This window comes from Magnolia sinica, chromosome 11, assembly GCF_029962835.1.
Source record: "Magnolia sinica isolate HGM2019 chromosome 11, MsV1, whole genome shotgun sequence".
NCBI lineage: Eukaryota > Viridiplantae > Streptophyta > Magnoliopsida > Magnoliales > Magnoliaceae > Magnolia > Magnolia sinica.
The window spans coordinates 52,956,432-52,976,017 of NC_080583.1; the positions used below are offsets into that span (position 1 = coordinate 52,956,432).

At 41.4% G+C, this 19,586-nt stretch overlaps 1 protein-coding gene across 7 annotated transcripts in view; it reads left to right on the forward strand.

The window, feature by feature from the left end:
- The window catches only part of LOC131219146 (uncharacterized), a 31,638-nt gene extending 12,052 nt beyond the window's left edge, over positions 1-19,586 (forward strand). For 5 of the 7 annotated variants that reach the window (XR_009158014.1, XR_009158015.1, XR_009158017.1 and 2 more), the window contains one exon: positions 18,662-18,882. Coding sequence is in view for 2 of the 7 variants with exons in the window: in XM_058214151.1 (XP_058070134.1) it covers positions 18,662-18,748 (87 nt within the window). In the remaining 5 variants the exon portion in view is untranslated. Of the gene's footprint in view, positions 1-18,661; positions 18,883-19,371 lie in introns of those variants that run through there. The other 2 variants (XR_009158016.1, XM_058214150.1) reach the window with 1 other exon arrangement.

Sequence of the window (19,586 nt, forward strand, 5' to 3'; positions counted from 1 at the left end):
TGTTTTTTCTTATAAATAGGTACACCTTGTAGCTTTTTTATTCCTTAAAGATTAATAAAAAAATTCTTGCGTTTTTTTTTTTTTTAAAAACTCCAAGTTCCTGAGTTATGGAAAAATCCAATTGGGTGTGAAGCCCTCCCTTCATCGAAGGACTAACTACCGTGGTGCGAAGCCACATCTATCCCAATCCCCCCATCGCCTATTATCCATACTTCTCACCTTCTACAGCCATCCTCGCTTCGAATCCATCAGTTTTTGCAGCAGATCTTCTCCCTACAGCCAGTTTCTAGAATCTGTGTCCGCAGGAGGGCAGAAACTTCGGCGGAGCACCACGCATAGCCCGTAGCTCAGATTGACCTGAAACTTGGGGGTTTTAGAGCCCACCCCTGGCCGACCAGAGCCAAGGAGTTGGTTTCCAGGTGTGGGACCCCCTCGCACGTCTGTCAGGCCTGGCCCGCTGTCCGCATGCGGGAACTGTCTTCCGGTTCAGGTTTTCTTCTTATTTTACTCTCTCATACTTGTTTTTCATAAACCCTAACCCTAGATTGCATTATCCTTAATTTATTTGCCCCCTTTCTTACCCTAGGGTTCCTTGAATTGAAATTGGTGAATCCCTTGGATTAAGGACTGATTGCTGTGCATGTGTGGATGATTATTACTTATCTTTGAGTATCGTTTGGTTTATAACTTTTACAGATCCAGCCCTAGCCCGTGTAGGCCTAGACCCGTGCAGATTTTTCTTGTTTGAATGCTTGAGCTTTCGTGTAGGATGTGGAATTATTATGTGATTGTTTTGAATTAGTATGATCTAAAGCCTGAGATCTTGCATATCATATTTAATTTTCATGTCCTACATCATTGTCCCTCTATCTCCTCTATCTGGGACGATTTCCTTGCCTGTTTTAGCGTCATTTTCACATTGGGCTTGAGTGGGGTCACCTGTGGGATGCAAGGGCACACTTGGGGTGGGTGACCCGTGCGATTTGGAGCCCACGAGGGAGGTCTCATGTTCGAGACTCCTTACCAAGGGTGATTAATGCGCATTTCATATCGGGCTCGAGTGGGGTAGCCCGTGGGATGCAGGGACACACTCGGGGTGGGCGGCCCATGTGATTTGGGACCCACGAAGGGGGTTCGGCCGAGGTCCTAACCCATGAAATGTAAGGCTTAGGTTATGAGATAAAGGGATTAATTCGCCAGACTCTAATAGTTCTAGCTTTTAGAGCAAGTGGTTAATTATCCTGCATCAAGTCGGCTTCATTTTTGGGCTAATGTCTCAAAATGAGCTTTCAAGATGTTTGGACAGTACGCATACATCACTATGAGCCCCACTGTCAGGGGTCCCACCTACCTGATATGGGGTCTCACCTAATTTTCTCCTGTCTTGGTGGGGTAGTACCCAATCCGCAGGCGACGGAACATCAATGTGGGTGGGACCCTAATTGTGTGCCCTAACATGATGTATGTGTTGTATCCACATCATCCATCCATTTGGAGAGAACATTTTACGGTATGAGTTGAAGAATGATGCCAATCCAAATCTCAAGTGGACCCCACCACAGAAAACAATGGGGACTGTGATGCCCACCGTCGAAACTTGAAATCATTTCTAAGGGGCCTTGATGCAGGACAGTTTAAACTAGAATACATGTGTGAGCCCAAAAATTATCTAGCGAAATGAACTAAGCAAATCAATTGAAATATTCACATTCTACATCATAGTAAAGATAATAATAAAGGAAACATGCAATGGTTGCAGACCATCATCACAATCCTGCGATACCGTATTCAAATCATGCGTGGATTGGATTTGGCGAGGGATGGGACCTCCCGATCTTGCATGGTTTCAATCCAACAATCAAAGCAGCTTCTCTAGTTCAGAAAAGCCAAAGATTTCTAGAATAGGGACGACTGGAAATTTTGAGAGAGGGTTGGGATCAATTCTTAGATTTTCAGGGTCAATAGCAATAAAAAATAAATAAAAATACTAGGCATAAAAGAGAAGAAGGTTGGAGGGCTCGGAATAGAATTTAAAAGAAGAGGATATTAAGGGAAGAGAAGAACTTACCACAGAGAGAAAGGGAAAGGAGGCACCAACCTTTCATTAAAAAAACATTATTAGGTTTAGGGTAGAAAGCATCCTATTTATAAAATTCGGATTTAAAAGAAATGACTAAACTAATCCTATAACAAAAGAAAAAAAAATGCGTAAAACAAAGCTATATATATATATATATATATAAAATAATAATAAAATCCTGCGTAACAGATCAATCTTCTAACTCATCTTACATGTGTCCTTCTAATGTGGGGCTTTCAATTGATTCAGGGACACTTGTAAGGTCTTCAAAATCCTCCTCGGTTGCGCCACGAACCATCATCGAGCTATAAAGATGTATTCGTTGGCCACCTTCATCTTTGATAAACTTTGAAGGGTATGATGTCCTCATCAACTCCCCTCGGGTGAGAAGAACTCGACTCCGACGAGTTAAAACTTCTGTGCATCTCGAGAAGGTCCGGATCAATTCGCTACAGTTGCGCTTCTGTAAGCCATATAGAATCGGATGGTGGCTTGTTCTTCTATTTGACGAGGTACCTTTGGAAGCCCTCATCTCGTGTGGAAACAATCTCCTCATCCACTATCCCTTCAATCTCTTCCTTATGGTCAATTGATGGTGGAAGGGGTGGAGTGGGTTGAGAAGTAAAGTCGGAAAGTGCCCAAGGGTGGGAAGAAGAAACAATGGAAGGATTAGGACAGAGGACTATATCTTCCACATTGATCATCGGATTTATTTCTATTTCAGGTGGAAAGTCTAACCCTGTATGCATTAGACCCAATTTTATGCAATATTTTGAATGTTTCAGTCCTGCGAGCTTGTAATTTCTTAGCGGAACTCGGAACAAACCGCTCTAGTCTAATCGTAACCATTACATAATCCCCTTTATTAAATTCTGTCCACCTACAATGTTGGTCAACTGAACATTTATAATTATCATTACTTGCATTTATTCGCTATCTAACATGTGCATGCAAATCTGTGTCATGCAAATGCATTGGCTGATTCAGAAGATCCTTGGGTAACTGACATGGGTAACAAGTCTTTGGGTATACTAGGTTTGTACCTACTAACAATTTCAAATGGACTCAACCCTGTGGATCTATTGACTGAACTGTTGCAGGCAAACTCGACTATCTGTAGAATCAAATCCCAAGTTTTCACATGCTCACCGACTAAACATCGTAAGAGGTTTCCAAGGCTGTGATTAACCATCTCAATTTGGCCATCAGTTTGGGGGTGGTATGCAATAGAAAACTGCAAACGTGTTTCCATAATGTGCCATAGTGTCTTCCAAAAATAGCTGGTAAATCTAACATCACGGTCAGACACTATGGACAGACCGCACCATCGAAAAATACCTTATCAATATTAGACGCATATGAAGTTTTATAACATGGGATGAAATGCGCCATCTTAGAAAAGCGGTCCACAACAATAAAAATGGAATCGTACTTTTTAATCGTCTCGGGAAGCCCAAGCACGAAATCTATGCTAATGTCTTGCAATGGAGCATGTGGCATAGGTAATGACGTATATAATCCAGAATTTTTCTTTTGCTGCTTTGCCATCTGACACGTTCTACACTGGCTTAAAATTTTGGCGACATCTCGCTTGAGACTTAGCCAGTACAAATGATCCTCTATGAAGGCAATAGTCTTATCGTAGCCAAAGTGGTCACCTATCCCTCCCGAATGAAGCTCCCAAACGAGGAATTCACGGAGGGACGTACGGGGAATACATAAACGATTTCCTTTAAAAAAGAATCCATCTCTCAACACGAAATTCCCCGCACTTTGCTAATCACTCGAGAGTGACGTATAGGTACCCTCAAAATCTTGACATGTGAGGTACTCTTCTCTTAGTTGCTCAAAGCCGACAACTCCAACACTCAAAGAATTGAGCAACGCCCACTTTACGGCTAAGGGCATTGGTTGGTTTATTCTCTTTGAAGACAAATGAATACTCTTGAAGGAACGCAACCCACTTAGCATGTCTTGGGTTAAGTTTCTTCTGGGAGTGAAGATAACACAAGGCCTCATGATAAGAGAATAAGACAAATTTTTGCGGTAGGAGGTAGTGGCGCCAACGTCTCAAAGATTGCACTACCGCATAGAATTCCTTATCATAGGTAGAGTATTTTTGTTTTGCCTCATTCAATTTTTCTCTGAAATAGGCAACAGGATGACCCTCTTGACTCAGGACTCCACCTATACCAACACCAGATGCATCACATGCAACTTCAAAGACTTTAGAAAAGTCAGGAAGGCGCATGACAAGAGCTTCGACCATATTGCCCTTAATTTCTTTGAAATCCTTAACTGTGGCTTTCGACCACACGAATTCTCCCTTCTTCATACACTCTGTAATGGGAGCCATAATCGTGCTAAAACTCCTAATGAATCGACGATAGAATGTGGCTAAGCCATGGAAGCTTCGCACTTCATGGATGTTCCTCGGTTCAGGCCAATTAACTATGACCTTTACTTTCTCTGGGTTTGCACGCATCTCTTCTGCTGACACTATAAACCCTAAGAATACAAACCGACTGGACATGAACGAACATTTTTTAAGGTTAGCGTATAATTTCTCCGCCCTAAGGACGCTACAGACCAACTTCAAATGTTCAAGGTGTGATTCTCTAGTGGTGCTATAGATCAAGATATCATCGAAGTACACCACTAAGAATTTCCCCATGAACGGTCTCAAGACCTGGGTCATCACCTGCATGAAAGTGCTGGGTGCGTTAGTGAAGCCAAAAGGCATGACCAACCACTCATATAGTCCATCCTTCGTCTTTAAGGCTGTTTTCCATTCATCACCAGGTTGTATACGAATTTGGTGATATCCACTCTTGAGATCTATTTTGGAGAAAATGGTGGACTTAGCCATCATGTCTAACATGTCATCAAGCCTAGGTATGGGAAACCTATACTTGATCGTGATTTTGTTGATGACTCTACTGTCTACACACATGCGCCAAGTGCCCTTTTTTTAGGTGTCAGTAAAGCGGGTATGACACACGAGCTCATGCTCTCCTGGATTAAACCCTTTCGCAGGAGCTCATCTACCTGCTTCCTCAACTCTGCATGCTCTATAGGGTTCAATCCTATAGTGAGAAAGGTTTGGTACAGTCGACCCAGGAACAAGATCAACAACATGCCGGATGTCCCTCATGGGTGGCAACTCATCTGGCAAATCCTCAGGGAATACATCTCTGTACTCCTCTAAGACCGGGGCTAACTCGTGGGGTAACTCTACTGGTACTTCTGGTGCAGCCTCTCTAGCCACTAAGGCATACACCGTCGAATCCTTCTCAGTCTCTCTTTCAAACTCTTTAGCTGTGATGATGTGGAGAGACTTGGGTGTGGATTTTCTCACTTCTTTAGGCTCACTAGCCTTCTCACCTTTCTTTTGTGCAGTGTTTTGTGGTGACATAGGATTAATTTTGATCTTCTCGCCGTTATGCATGAAGGTACATGTAATAGAACAGCCATAGATTGTGATGTCATTATCGAATAGCCACGGTCTACCTGGGATGATGTGACCTACATCCATGGGCTACAAATTACACCACAGGGACTCCTTATAAGACCTGAACTCGATTGGTACAGGACATTAATGGGTGATAGGAAGGGAAGTCGTCTACCCATGAGATTTTGTACGGGTCAGGATGAGGGGTGACCTCTAACTTTAGACGGGGTCGAAACGGCCGTTATGGAATTCTGTGACCGTAACGGCCGTTACGGGGACGTTACGGGCCATAACGGCCGTTACAGACCCGTAACGGCTGTTACGGGCCCTGAAAAAAAAAAAAAAACAAAAAACAAAAAAAAAAAACCTTACCTTTTTTTTCCTTTCTTTTCTTCTTCTTCTTCTTCTTCTTCTTCTCGAGCAGCTGCGGCTGCGGCTGCTTCCTGTTCTTCTTCTTCTTCTTCTTCCTCTCTCTCTCACTCTCTCTGTCTCTCTCTCAATCTCTTCTTTCCCGTTTCCCTCTTTTTTTCTTTTCTTTCTTTCCCTCTTTTTTTCTTTTCGTTTCCCTCTCTCCGTTTTTTTTTATTTGCCGCAGCTGACTGCGGTACGTGTCACGCAAAGACGAGCGCTGACACTCCTCGAGCTCCGAGTTGTACGAACGGTTCAAAGGAAATGACGTATATAATCCAGAATTTTTCTTTTGCTGCTTTGCCATCTGACACGTTCTACACTGGCTTAAAATTTTGGCGACATCTCGCTTGAGACTTAGCCAGTACAAATGATCCTCTATGAAGGCAATAGTCTTATCGTAGCCAAAGTGGTCACCTATCCCTCCCGAATGAAGCTCCCAAACGAGGAATTCACGGAGGGACGTACGGGGAATACATAAACGATTTCCTTTAAAAAAGAATCCATCTCTCAACACGAAATTCCCCGCACTTTGCTAATCACTCGAGAGTGACGTATAGGTACCCCCAAAATCTAGACATGTGGGGTACTCGTCTCTTAGTTGCTCAAAGCCGAGAACTCCTACGCTCAAAGAATTGAGCAACGCCACTTTATGGCTAAGGGCATCGGCCGGTTTATTCTCTACTCCGGCCTTGTGTTTCAAGACAAACGAATACTCTTGAAGGAACGCAACCCACTTTGCATGCCTTGGGTTAAGTTTCTTCTGGGAGAATAAGACAAATTCCTGCGGTAAGAGGTAATGGCACCGATATCTAAAAGACTGCACTACTGCATAGAATTCATTATCATAGGTAAAGTATTTTTGTTTTGCCTCATTCAGTTTCTCACTGAAATAGGCAACAGGATGACCGTCTTGACTCATGACTCCACCTATACCAACACCAGATGCATCACACGCAACTTCAAAGACTTTAGAAAAGTCGGGAAGGTGCATGACGGGAGCTTCGACCATCTTGCCCTTAATTTCTTTGAAAGCCTTAACTGCGGCTTTCGACCATACGAATTCTCTCTTCTTCATACACTCTGTAATGGGAGTCATAATTGTGCTAAAACTCCTAATGAACCGACGATATATTGTGGTTAAGCCATGGAAGCTTTACACTTCATGGATGTTCCTCGGTTCATGCCAATCAGCTATGACATTGACTTTCTCTATGTCTGCACGCATATCCTTCTGCTGACACTATAAAACCTAAGAACACAACCTGACTAGACATGAATGAACACTTCTTAAGGTTAGCGTACAATTTCTCCGCCCTAAGGACGCTACAGACCAACTTCAAATGTTCAAGTTGTGATTCTCTAGTAGTGCTATAGATCATGATATCATCAAAGTACACCACTAAGAATTTCCCCATGAATAGTCTCAAGACCTGGGTCATCATCTGCATGAAAGTGCTGGGTGTGTTAGTCAAACCAAAAGGCATGACCAACCACTCATATAGTCCATCCTTCGTCTTTAAGGCTGTTTTCCATTCATCACCAGGTTGTATACGAATTTGGTGATATCCACTCTTGAGATCTATTTTAGAGAAAATGGTGGACTTAGCCATCATGTCTAACATGTCATCAAGCCTAGGTATGGGAAACCTATACTTGATCGTGATTTTGTTGATGACTCTACTGTCTACACACATGCGCCAAGTGCCCTTTTTTTAGGTGTCAGTAAAGCGGGTATGACACACGAGCTCATGCTCTCCTGGATTAAACCCTTTCGCAGGAGCTCATCTACCTGCTTCCTCAACTCTGCATGCTCTATAGGGTTCAATCCTATAGTGAGAAAGGTTTGGTACAGTCGACCCAGGAACAAGATCAACAACATGCCGGATGTCCCTCATGGGTGGCAACTCATCTGGCAAATCCTCAGGGAATACATCTCTGTACTCCTCTAAGACCGGGGCTAACTCGTGGGGTAACTCTACTGGTACTTCTGGTGCAGCCTCTCTAGCCACTAAGGCATACACCGTCGAATCCTTCTCAGTCTCTCTTTCAAACTCTTTAGCTGTGATGATGTGGAGAGACTTGGGTGTGGATTTTCTCACTTCTTTAGGCTCACTAGCCTTCTCACCTTTCTTTTGTGCAGTGTTTTGTGGTGACATAGGATTAATTTTGATCTTCTCGCCGTTATGCATGAAGGTACATGTAATAGAACAGCCATAGATTGTGATGTCATTATCGAATAGCCACGGTCTACCTGGGATGATGTGACCTACATCCATGGGCTACAAATTACACCACAGGGACTCCTTATAAGACCTGAACTCGATTGGTACAGGACATTAATGGGTGATAGGAAGGGAAGTCGTCTACCCATGAGATTTTGTACGGGTCAGGATGAGGGGTGACCTCTAACTTTAGACGGCTTATACGCGATACGGGGTCGAAACAGCCGTTATGGAATTCTGTGACCGTAACGGCCGTTACGAGGACGTTACGGGCCATAACGGCCGTTACAGACCCGTAATGGCTGTTACGGGCCCTTAAAAAAAAAAAAAAACAAAAAACAAAAAAAAAAAACCTTACCTTTTTTTTCATTTCTTTTCTTCTTCTTCTTCTTCTTCTTCTTCTCGAGCAGCTGCGGCTGCGGCTGCTTCCTGTTCTTCTTCTTCTTCTTCTTCCTCTCTCTCACTCTCTCTCTGTCTCTCTCTCAATCTCTTCTTTCCCGTTTCCCTCTTTTTTTCTTTTCTTTCTTTTCCTCTTTTTTTCTTTTCGTTTCCCTCTCTCTGTTTTTTTTTATTTGCCGCAGCTGACTGCGGTACGTGTCACGCAAAGACGAGCGCTGACACTCCTCGAGCTCCGAGTTGTATGAACGGTTCAAAGGAGATCAAAGTTATATGGGCTCCACGGTGATGTATTTATTACATCTACACCGTTCACCTATTTTCAGAGATCATTTTAGAGCACCAGCCAAAAAATGAATTATATCCAGAGATCATCTGGACCACACCAAAAATAGCAGCAGGGATAATGATTTTCACGGTTAAATAATTTTTAGGGCGCACGTAACGTTTATTTTCCATCCAATCATATCAGACCCGAGTGGGCCTCACCATAATGTATATATTTTATCCATATCATCCATCCATTTTGCAACGTCATTTTAAGTCAGGATTCAAAAAATTAATAATATCCAAATCTCAGGTGGACCACACCATAGGAAATAGTGGTTATAGAATGCTCACCATTAAAAATTTCCTAAAGTCCACTGTAATGTTTATTTTCAATCTAACCTGTTAATTGGGTCACATTGACGTGGATGAAAGGAAAACACCCATGTCAGCTTGATCTAAAACTTTTCTAGCCCTCAATAAATTTTTAATGGTGAACGTTTAATTATTATTGTTTCTTACGGTGCAATCCACCCGAGCTTTGGATGTGCCTCATTTTTGGGCTCATGCCCTAAAATTATTTGGCAAAATGGATGAATGGTGTAGATATAACACATTCATCACGGGTGAGGCCCAAAAAACTTTGACACGTGTGCTGCACTTTACATCTGAATCCCTCCTAATTCAAACCTTAAAAAATTGTACACGAGACATATTAACTTGAAATTTGACAATTAAATTATGAACTGCAATTGCTAACTAACAATGCCAAAATCAAATTATTTGAATAGTTTTAATTGTTAATTTGTGAACTTTTATTTTTTAAAATAGGGCCTTTTGATTTTTTATTTTTTTTTAATGATTCACTATCCAATAAATGTCCACCAATTTATAAGTGGGACAATGACAATAAATGGCATGAATTTGAGGTTGATTTGGAGAATAAATTGGTCCTCCAAGTCAGCCCCAAATTGGCAACGCCATCTACCTGAATTTAATTTATTTTTTTTTAAGAACTATTGGGAGAAATGATATCAAGATGTTAAGTATATAAATTACATATTTAAAAAATTAAATATATGAATTTTGTAGTCAAATTCAAGTTACCTGGTTAAAAAATTAATCAGACAGTCCGATACAACTTCTCACCAAAGAGTGGACCGTTACACCACCATAAACATGTTCCAATTTATAAATGAATGCATATTTGGAATGCTTAGAATATTCTGGATTTAATCCATATTTTTTCATATTTTTTTGGCAAAAAAAAAAATTGCGCCGTTACGGGCCGTTACGCCCCCGTATCGCCGTTACGACCCCGTATCCGTATGAGATTTTGTACGGGTCAGGATGAGGGGTGACCTCTAACTTTAGACGGCTTAAGGTGCTAATGGAAATTACATTCTGGCAACTCCCATCGTCCACTATCACCTTACAATTTTGCTTGCCACACTTGGCGATTGTGTAGAAGATAATATTGTGACGCCAATCAACACTACTAGTCTGGGCTAGCACACACCTGACAACTGCTAGCGTGGCATCATCACTCACCTCATCCTCATCATTCAATGATCCTACGGGCTGATATTCTTCAAATTCAGAGTTGCCCTGACATACTTGCTATCTTGGGAATCGCCCATGACTAAGGCTTTTCCTTTGCTCTTAGTGGGGCACTGAGTTGCAAAATGGCCAATATTCCCACATTCGTATCATTGCATATTCTGTCCTCCACCTGGACCAGCACTAAGGACGCCTTTTCCTTTGTCATCTCTAGGCATAGATGGAACATTCGCCTACACCTTGGGTTGATTACCAATGTTGGGTCTCGTTCCCTGATAACCAGTCCTAATATTAGAGTCTCGGGAATCGAACCGTCTTGCGATAGGAGTCTTCAGCTACTGCTCTAATTCCTACATCACTTGGTACATCTCGTCCAAATCTGTCACGGGATGAGCCCAAAGCTCACGCTGAAGATCCGATCAAAGGCTCGTCTTGAAACGCATGACCCTATACTCGATGGCAAGCTACTTGATGATTAGCTTAAGAGTCCCTAAAAACAAAATACTCCGCCCCTTTATTCAAGTAGGCGACATCAAAGGTGAAGGAGTATTGTGAAGATCTCCTTGAGGACTGATGAAAATGATATGGGTGCCAACACTGTTTGCATGAGTAGCTCCATCGAAATCGTTGGTAAGGTTCTTTGCTTTGCATCGAATTGAACCACATGCTCTACCTCTTATGCGGGCTCTCGTCAATTACATTGAGTTTCATTCTTACAAACGTACTCCCCAAGTGGGATACTTGACGCGTTAGTTAAGTCACAACACGGGTCGATATGCACAACACCTAGCATTCATCGTTTACACCTGGGACTATTAGGGTATTCGATTCCATTCGTTCCCCTAAATTTCGTCTCTCAGTGTCAGTGTCAGTGTTGACCCAACAGAGTGCTCTTGTTGTTGGTGTTCTTTTTGATCTCTACGCATTTCACCGCTTTGTCGGAAATTCCCTATGCTCCTACGTAGTTTCGACCACCTGCATATGTCATGAGTGAGCATCTCGGCCAACCACACTTGCTCATCCAAGAGGTCATCTGAGAGAACCTCTGACACAGGGACCAGATGGGCTGCCAAGAAGTTAGCTAGGGCTTGCCCTTTAACCGCCCTCCAAGGTACATATATGATTGTGAACTTAAGAGTGCAACAATGACCATTTGATGAGGTGATTGGAGAGCATAGGCCGGGACATCAAGAACTTGATTGGGTCAACTCTTAATATTAATGATCTCATGGGCCATGAAATACTGGTGATGCTTTTAGGCCACGAAGACCAGTGTAGGCAGATCTTCTTGATCGAGAAGTAATACTTTGCTCCGACCAATGTTCAACTGAGATAGTACAAATAATTTTCTTTTCTTGCCTCATTGTTATGAGCCAAAAGAGCTCTGATGGAGTTCCCGCAGGCTGCGATATAGGGGTCATGGGCTTGCCCTTGATCCAAGCTGCTATGACTAGGGCCTATTTAAGTAGCTTCTTGATGGTGTCAAAGGCATTCTATCATGTCTTGTCCCATTGGAATGGGGCGTCCCTCTTCATTAGGTGCTAGAAAAGCTGATAGTGACCAACCAGATTGGAGATGAATCGACATGTACATGCGAGCTATCCTTGGAGGCTCTTGAGTTCTCTGAGCATCTTAGGTGGCGACATCTTTGATCTCTTAGATTGCTTTCATCTTCATGGGGTCAATCTTGATGCCATACGGATGATGAACTCGAGGAATTTCCCTGAGAAACCCTGAATGTTGCACTTAAGTGGGTTCATGTGTAGTTGCTTCTTGCGAAGCCTTAAGAAGACGAAATGGAGATATGATGATTGATGAGGACATCCGAGCACCATACTAGAGGAGGAGGGTTGAGCCAATCTCCTTATGGCGAGACGACTATTACATGGGGCCCACTTGGCCCAATTCGCATTCCTAGCCACCTTGAAGACCTAACGTGCATTTTTGTGCATCTTTGAGGACCCCACACCAGGAATATGCACGTATGCTGCATACAGGAGCTTGATGGACATATTGGACCGTTGCATTGAGTGGACATGATGATTGGACCGTTGGATTTTGACCGTGGGCCATTCTAACGGTTGGATCATCATCATTGAGCATCTTGATTGTGGACCCCATGGGCCACGAAATAGTTTAGTTGTTTACATGTTTCATTATTTTTGGTATGACTCATATTTGTGTTGAGAGGAGTTATGAACAACTTTTAATTCTTTAAGCATCTTTATGTTGAGAATCTTATCTGAGAGCGCCTTTTTGTAAAAGTCTTTTATGAGACTATAAAGGGTTGGACGTCCCCACCCTAGCCATTATGCATCTTATGAATGAAAGAGATATTTTCTCCTTTTGCTTTGAGACTGAGCAAAATAATTTTCTTCCTGTGATTGGATTGGTGGTGTGAAAACATGGGGAGTTATTCCCTAGTTATCTTTTCTACTTTTCTCTCTTTTCAACAAGGTATCAGCTTCTCTCATCTTTTTCTTTTCTTCCTTTATCTTTTTTTTCTTCTTCTTCTTTATTGGCATCCAAAACCTAAATCGATCCATCCTAAGCCCAAATCGACCACAACTGGCCATCCTTTGTTGTCCGCACAGACATACGGACACACATACGTACGACTATTTGTACAAACAACCTTGTACAGTTCCCCCCTTGTTTCGTTACGAATGCTCTTCCCTTCCCTTTGCTTCCCTCTTCAAAAATACCCTCAAACCAATTTCACCAAATCCTTGCCCTAAAATTCCCAAATTCCCAAATTTCAAAATTTTCCAAACCCAATTCCCAAAAATCTAAAAATCTCGTCTAAATCATAAATCCCTAATTTCCACAACTTGAAACCCATATTCCTAATTCTAGAAACCCCAAGTTCTAAAACCCTTAACTCAAAATCTGAAATCCCAATCCGAAACCTCTCAAAACCTCAACCCTAATGTTTATGTCAAGTTGGAGAACGTGAGAGAAATTGTCACGCCCCAAATCTGGGAATGGATAGCTTCTGTAGTGCCCCGAATCTGGCACCTGGCTCCCATACATTGAGTCCCCGAGTTCGGTGCACCACAAGGGAGATTTTGGAGTGATTTTTTTTTTTTGTTTTTTTTTGGTTTTAATAATAATACTTGAGCATAATGATCTATGATCACGATACCAAGCAAATAGCCTCCACTATAGATTTAGTCAATTACAAGTACAATGTTTCCAAAAGGTACAGAACATAAACATCGCCATAGCACAAAATAGATAGCATGCATCCAAAAAGTCCTCCAAGCTACTCCTGCGCTGAAAATTTGGAAAAAGGAAGACATGAGCTAAAAGCCCAGTGAGTACACTCGTGTATGCATAGTGTACAATCATGCAATAACAATCAAAATGTCAGAGTACACAAACTAAAGTATGGTGACAATGCAATGCCGCATGAAGTTGAGATGGCAGGACACAATTAGAAGGGATCTATTATGTGAATGTGCCTTTATTTAAGACTAGTTGCCAAGGTTCAACTCATTGTCATCATCAGTGAAATCTTCTACTTTTGGCTTCATAGGAGACTGGAGTGGTTGGCTTCTTTTTTGTTTCCTTTTTCTTGAGCGTGATATCACCATCATCAATCATCTTTTGGATAAGATTCTTGAGGACGCAATTGTTTACTTGTTTTTGGTTGATTTGGTTTTCTTCACGGACATTCAAATAACATTCACAAATATAAATAAATAAATAAAAATAAAAATAAAAAATGAAAAAAAAAGAAAAGGGAGAGAACGCAAATAGGTCAAAAGCTTTTTATTTCTCTAGATTCATGTACATTCCAAGATGTAGTCTGGCACAAGCCCTTAATTACATTCCAGGGGAATAACCCTTTATTCTAAAGCAAAGATTAGTGAGTTGTAAAACAGTGCATGATGCAGAGTGCATGTTATGCAGATGAGCCGTAGCTGATTAGACTGAATCACATAGCCCTTGGTGTCATGTCCACAGCATGGTTGTAGTAAACTCGCTGCTTATGCAAGAAGCATCGGGCGGTACCCCGAAGATCAATGATTACTCAGTGGGGATGTTCATGAGTTAGCTTAGTCTGGAGATTAGCTATTGTAATGTTGGCAGCGTGGTGCATCACCTAATTGCATGCATGTGACCGTGTCAGCACAGTAGACAGGGAGCTCATCTCAGTGTTGGTTCGGCTTAGGTTCATGGCTGTATGACAGGGAATCTAGGCTTGTGGCCGTAGTTATAGCTTTCTTGAGTGCTAAGCATTTTCAATATGCCACATGAGTAGACATATAAGTGAGATGATATAAATAGAGTGTTTTGAGTGAGCATTGACTTCTAGAGGTCTGTATGCTACTTGCCAAGCGGTGGGCAAAGTACCGCCAGTTGGGGCTATGAGAGCCTTCCGTCTTATAGAAGAGGCCAAGTGATCTCTTCTTCGACCAGCTTCGGGGTGAATAATGTTACTAAAGATATCTTATCAGCATGCATGGCCGTTAGATGTTGAGTCCCGGCTTAACGGTCTGGAAATAATTCCAATCGGGATGTAGCTGGAGCACTTTGGAGTGCCAGCTTCCATTGTCGGGTGTCTCATATGGTGGGGCATTGCTTCTCGAGTAGCCCCCCTCTGAGAAATGTACATGGCTGCAGAGTCATGCATCTCAAATAGTATCGACAAACACAGGGACGTTGCAACCCTTAATGAAATGGGTGCTCCGTGTACATTGGGACTCTAACAGGAAAAAATCCAGCCTCTGTGGTGGGCTGAGAGCATTGCCATGAGGAGCTGGCATACGCCACACACTTGCTCTTGGTGCATCCATAACTTTTTGTCGTAAGATTTGAGTGTTCTTTTGCTTGTTGCAATGGTAATTGGATAATCTTTCCAACAAGCTATGGATTTATTTGGAGATCATTTGCCTTGTCAAATGTTGGGAGAAAGTCACTAGTAGTGCATCCTGCACACCCTACACAATTCGGGTGTGCATACCTGTAGTAAAAAGCTTCTATCTCCCTTAATACTAAATGGATTGAGGTGAAATCAAGCTTGTTGAAAAGCTAATCCAAAATGCCATACAATTTGGGGGGGGGGGGGGGGCATCCCTCCTAGTCCAGCAAGCTGCAATGCGCTGGGTGTGTTGGCAAAATTGCATGACTTTAGTAGAAATTCCATAACTCTTGCGTTTGGAGTTGGTTTGAGCTGGCTTATGACTTGTTTGGAAAGGGAATTTCCTAAGCTTTCTAAGAAGCTATGGAACTTTCAATTTGCCCTGTCAAATCTCGGGCCAAAGTGGAGGCATGCAGACTGTACAGCACCATGGTGAGCCAACACCCTTCATTGGCAGGGCATCAGACCAGTGCGCCAGCACCCTTCATTGGCAAGGCAGCAGAGTCGTGTGCTAACACCCTTTGGTGCAGGAACTTGAGGTGCACCTGCATCTTTTGGACTGTTTGGACATTGGAGAGTGCCTGCACAAGCTCTGCTGTGCATATTATGGAGGGTGTGGCAGCACCATTTGTTACACTTGGAGATTAAGGCGTGTCTGTACCTTTCATTGATAGAGCAAAGGTGTGCCGGTTTCTGTTAGGCCCAAGTCATCCCACAAAGCAACAAATTGTGCCTACTACACTTAGGATAGAAACAAGGTGCACCAACACCCTTGGTAGCCTTAGAACTCAGGTGTGCCAGCATTTCCGGGGTGCAATAATTGAATGTCTTGATAGAGCAGGGTTCGCCTAGGGCACTGGTGCACCACTGATGTCTTGACTTAGGCAATGCATCATCTCCATTACTTACTTTTCATAGTGGATTGTATATGAAGTGTATTAAAAAAGGGGTGCGCCGGGAGCATCGATGCACAAGCAACATAATAATTTTGGCAACCTGTCCCCTTGGAGTTTATCAACTATTTAGGTGCAATCATCTCGCTAAATGCCCCTCTATGAAATTTGTATAAACTCTTTACGGTGATGAAATTGTAGGGAATCTAGTCACCCCTGGATTGAATAACGCCCATTTGTGAACATCTTCACGACAAAGATTATACAATTGTGATTGTAAATATATGTTGTGATCAACCTTGCTCTCTCAACCAGCTTACTATATTATTTTTCTTCCCAATATCCTTGAGGATAATGTCAATGTAGTGGTCTGTACAAAGTGACCAAAACAAAAGACACCTCTTCTCCATCAACATCTTTCAGGGGTAATAATCTACACAGCATTGCTTTTACAAACCTCATCCACTATTCTGTCTATCAGGGTAAATTTATATACCATATACTTCACCTGATTTGATGTATCAGTGGTTCTACTAAACGTTGTGCCAAGGTGGAGTAAACCATGGAATTTATCATGCTCAATTTGGATGGGTCTGTCCAACTATTGCATATAATTGTGTGTTATTTACTCGCCCATTCCTCTCAAAGGAGTACACATAAGTCCACACTTCTTGGTACACATCCCCTGAATACTTCTTTTTAATGTCACAGGAACTGGGTGCTTTAATCCTAGGTCCTACACTTATTGTTCTGTCTGAAAACACTTGTGTATGAAAATTGTCCCTTTTTGCATTACATTTCCGATATGGTTTGATTAGATTGATAATGAGAAAAATGCCTTGTCTAAATGCTTTTATCAGTTCTGGGAACAATACATTCCAGGCCTTGACATACCACAAGACCTTAATACAATCCTTGGGGAAAACCCTTGATTAAAAGGTAAGAACCAAGGCAGCTAACCTGTACATGATGTTGACAAATGCAAATGATCTTGCAAAAAGGTATAGATCTGGTAAAAAACAACCTTCAAACAATCCCTAAGCACCAAAAATATGAAACAAGAAGGAAAGCTTAGGAAAAAGGCAAACAGCGACATACAGGGCCCTTATATACATGTATCTGTCCACGACTGATATGCAGGCTTTGCTATGGTGTCTATATGACCTGTATTGGCCAATTCAGTTCAACACAGGACATTGTTTTCAAGAGGGACCGATACAGACCTGTTTCAGGTATCATATCGAGTTAATATGGATACAATAAACCCGCACGGCCAAATATGATATTGATTTTCTGAACCATGCCATCCTCCCCTCTTCCTCTTTTGTTTTGTATCCCCCCTTTCTGTTTAATTAATAATTTAAGTTGCCATTTATAAAAATGTCACTAGCTCATTCAAAATAAGCCATTCATTCATTAATGAGTTGAGCTGAGCATTTCTGTAGTATTTGTGTGTTTCAAGCTGTTTGCTTCTATTGTGTGTATCTTTATATTCAGTTTAGACACATGAGTTAAAGAAAAACAAAAGGGGAAAATAAAATATACCAATCACATATCATGTCGATGCAGACTTGCATGCTTACGCACGGTTCTACTATTAACGCATCAAGAATCACAAACATTGTGATGTTGATATATATATATATTTTTTTATCATTTGTCATTCTAACTTGGTCTTGTGCAATTTGCTAGCAATGGCACATATATTTATCTTTTAATGGATGAGGATTTCTAGTTGTGGTAGGGTTATTGTCAGTTGTCACCATTTTAACATGCCACAGACATTTGGTGAAGTTTGTTGCTTCTCGCTGCATTCTCTCCCTATTATCTTTTTCTTCTACTTCTCTTTTTGCTGATGGTAGTAGCATGACCAGTGTTGCTGCTTTGTATGGCTTTAATTTAATATATTTCTTTGTTTTTGTATGCATGTAATTGCTTTTCGCAGTTTCAAATGGCAATTATGTATCATTTTAACATTTTCTTAGCTATGATTCTGTCATAAGGTTTCAACTTTGTATAAGAAGCATTATGCAGTGCTCGGCCTGAGCAGTTGTATGATACACTTGCATAAGTTGCATTTTCACTTTGTACAAGTGGGGCCCATGGTTTAGTTTCCAGGTAGTTTATATGATGGGCCTGATATGGATGCTTCTTGTGCCAAAAGTTTCTCAGATTATAATATTCTTATGCACTGAACATTTTGGCCTTATGTGGTTGGATTTGGAACATTGGTGTATTTTCTTATTAAAACCATCTATTTTTCTGCATGCATACATATTGAAACCATCTACATGGGCCATTCAAAGTGCGTTCAGTTGTATCTCTGATTTGGACCACTGAACCATGGGGTCCACTGGTACAAACTGAAAAACCAAGTATATACTGTTGAAACCCTCCAGCCTGAGCATTGTATAATACCTTGGAATATAATTCTGAATGAGTCCCTTATTCTCTCTAATATCCCTAGTGTATCGACCGACTCCCATAACAAAATTTGATTTGCTTTCCATGCAGAAGATTAGTCAGCTCATGCATCAAATCACGGAAATGAATAAGGTAGTGTCTGCACGCCGTAGTGTTCCTGTACTGAGGAGTGCTTGATCCTAAAGGGCTTCTTGACCTGATATGTTTTTGGGAGCAATCTATTCATTTGCCAAGTGTATATCAGTGATTCATCTGGTTTCATTGTTAGAGGGTTGCAAGATTTTTGAGCTTTCATGACTGATTCTTAAAAATATATATATATATATATATATATATATATATATATATATATATATATATATATATATATATATATATATATATATATATATATATATAATTATTATATAGGTCTCTTCTAGTGCAAAGTCTCATGAGTTACAGATACACTAGCTAGGTAATAAATCCCATTAATGAGGGAAATGAGGTCCTAGTATAATCACTTCCCCATGAGTTTCTGATACGATATTTTCATCTATTATGTATATACACAGCTTCTTCGATATTCTGTCACAGTGATGGTTCATATGCATGTATGCAGACATTGGTGTATATATTCCGCAACTTTGATATTCTGTCACAATGATGGTTCATATGCAGGTATGCAGACATTGGGCACACGACAATCAATCATGTATCTAAATTAAAATGTCCATTCATAGTAGGGTCATCTGACGAATAATCTGGACCTTGCATACATGTGATACTATCCATGTAAACTTCCTTCACTTTTTTCTCAGGTCAATGATGGAAGACTAATCAAGGATTTTCAAGTTACCATATTTGCATGGAGCAGGGTTGTGCCCAATTTCTCTTTTGCAGCCTCAAGCTTTTTCACATAGAATCCTATTCACCTGAATGCTCTAACAGCTTTCATGCAGAAATATACAATGTGAAGAACTGGTAGTTCCTCTTCATATGAATATAGAGCAGAAAATAGTGGGTTAAAGGGGAA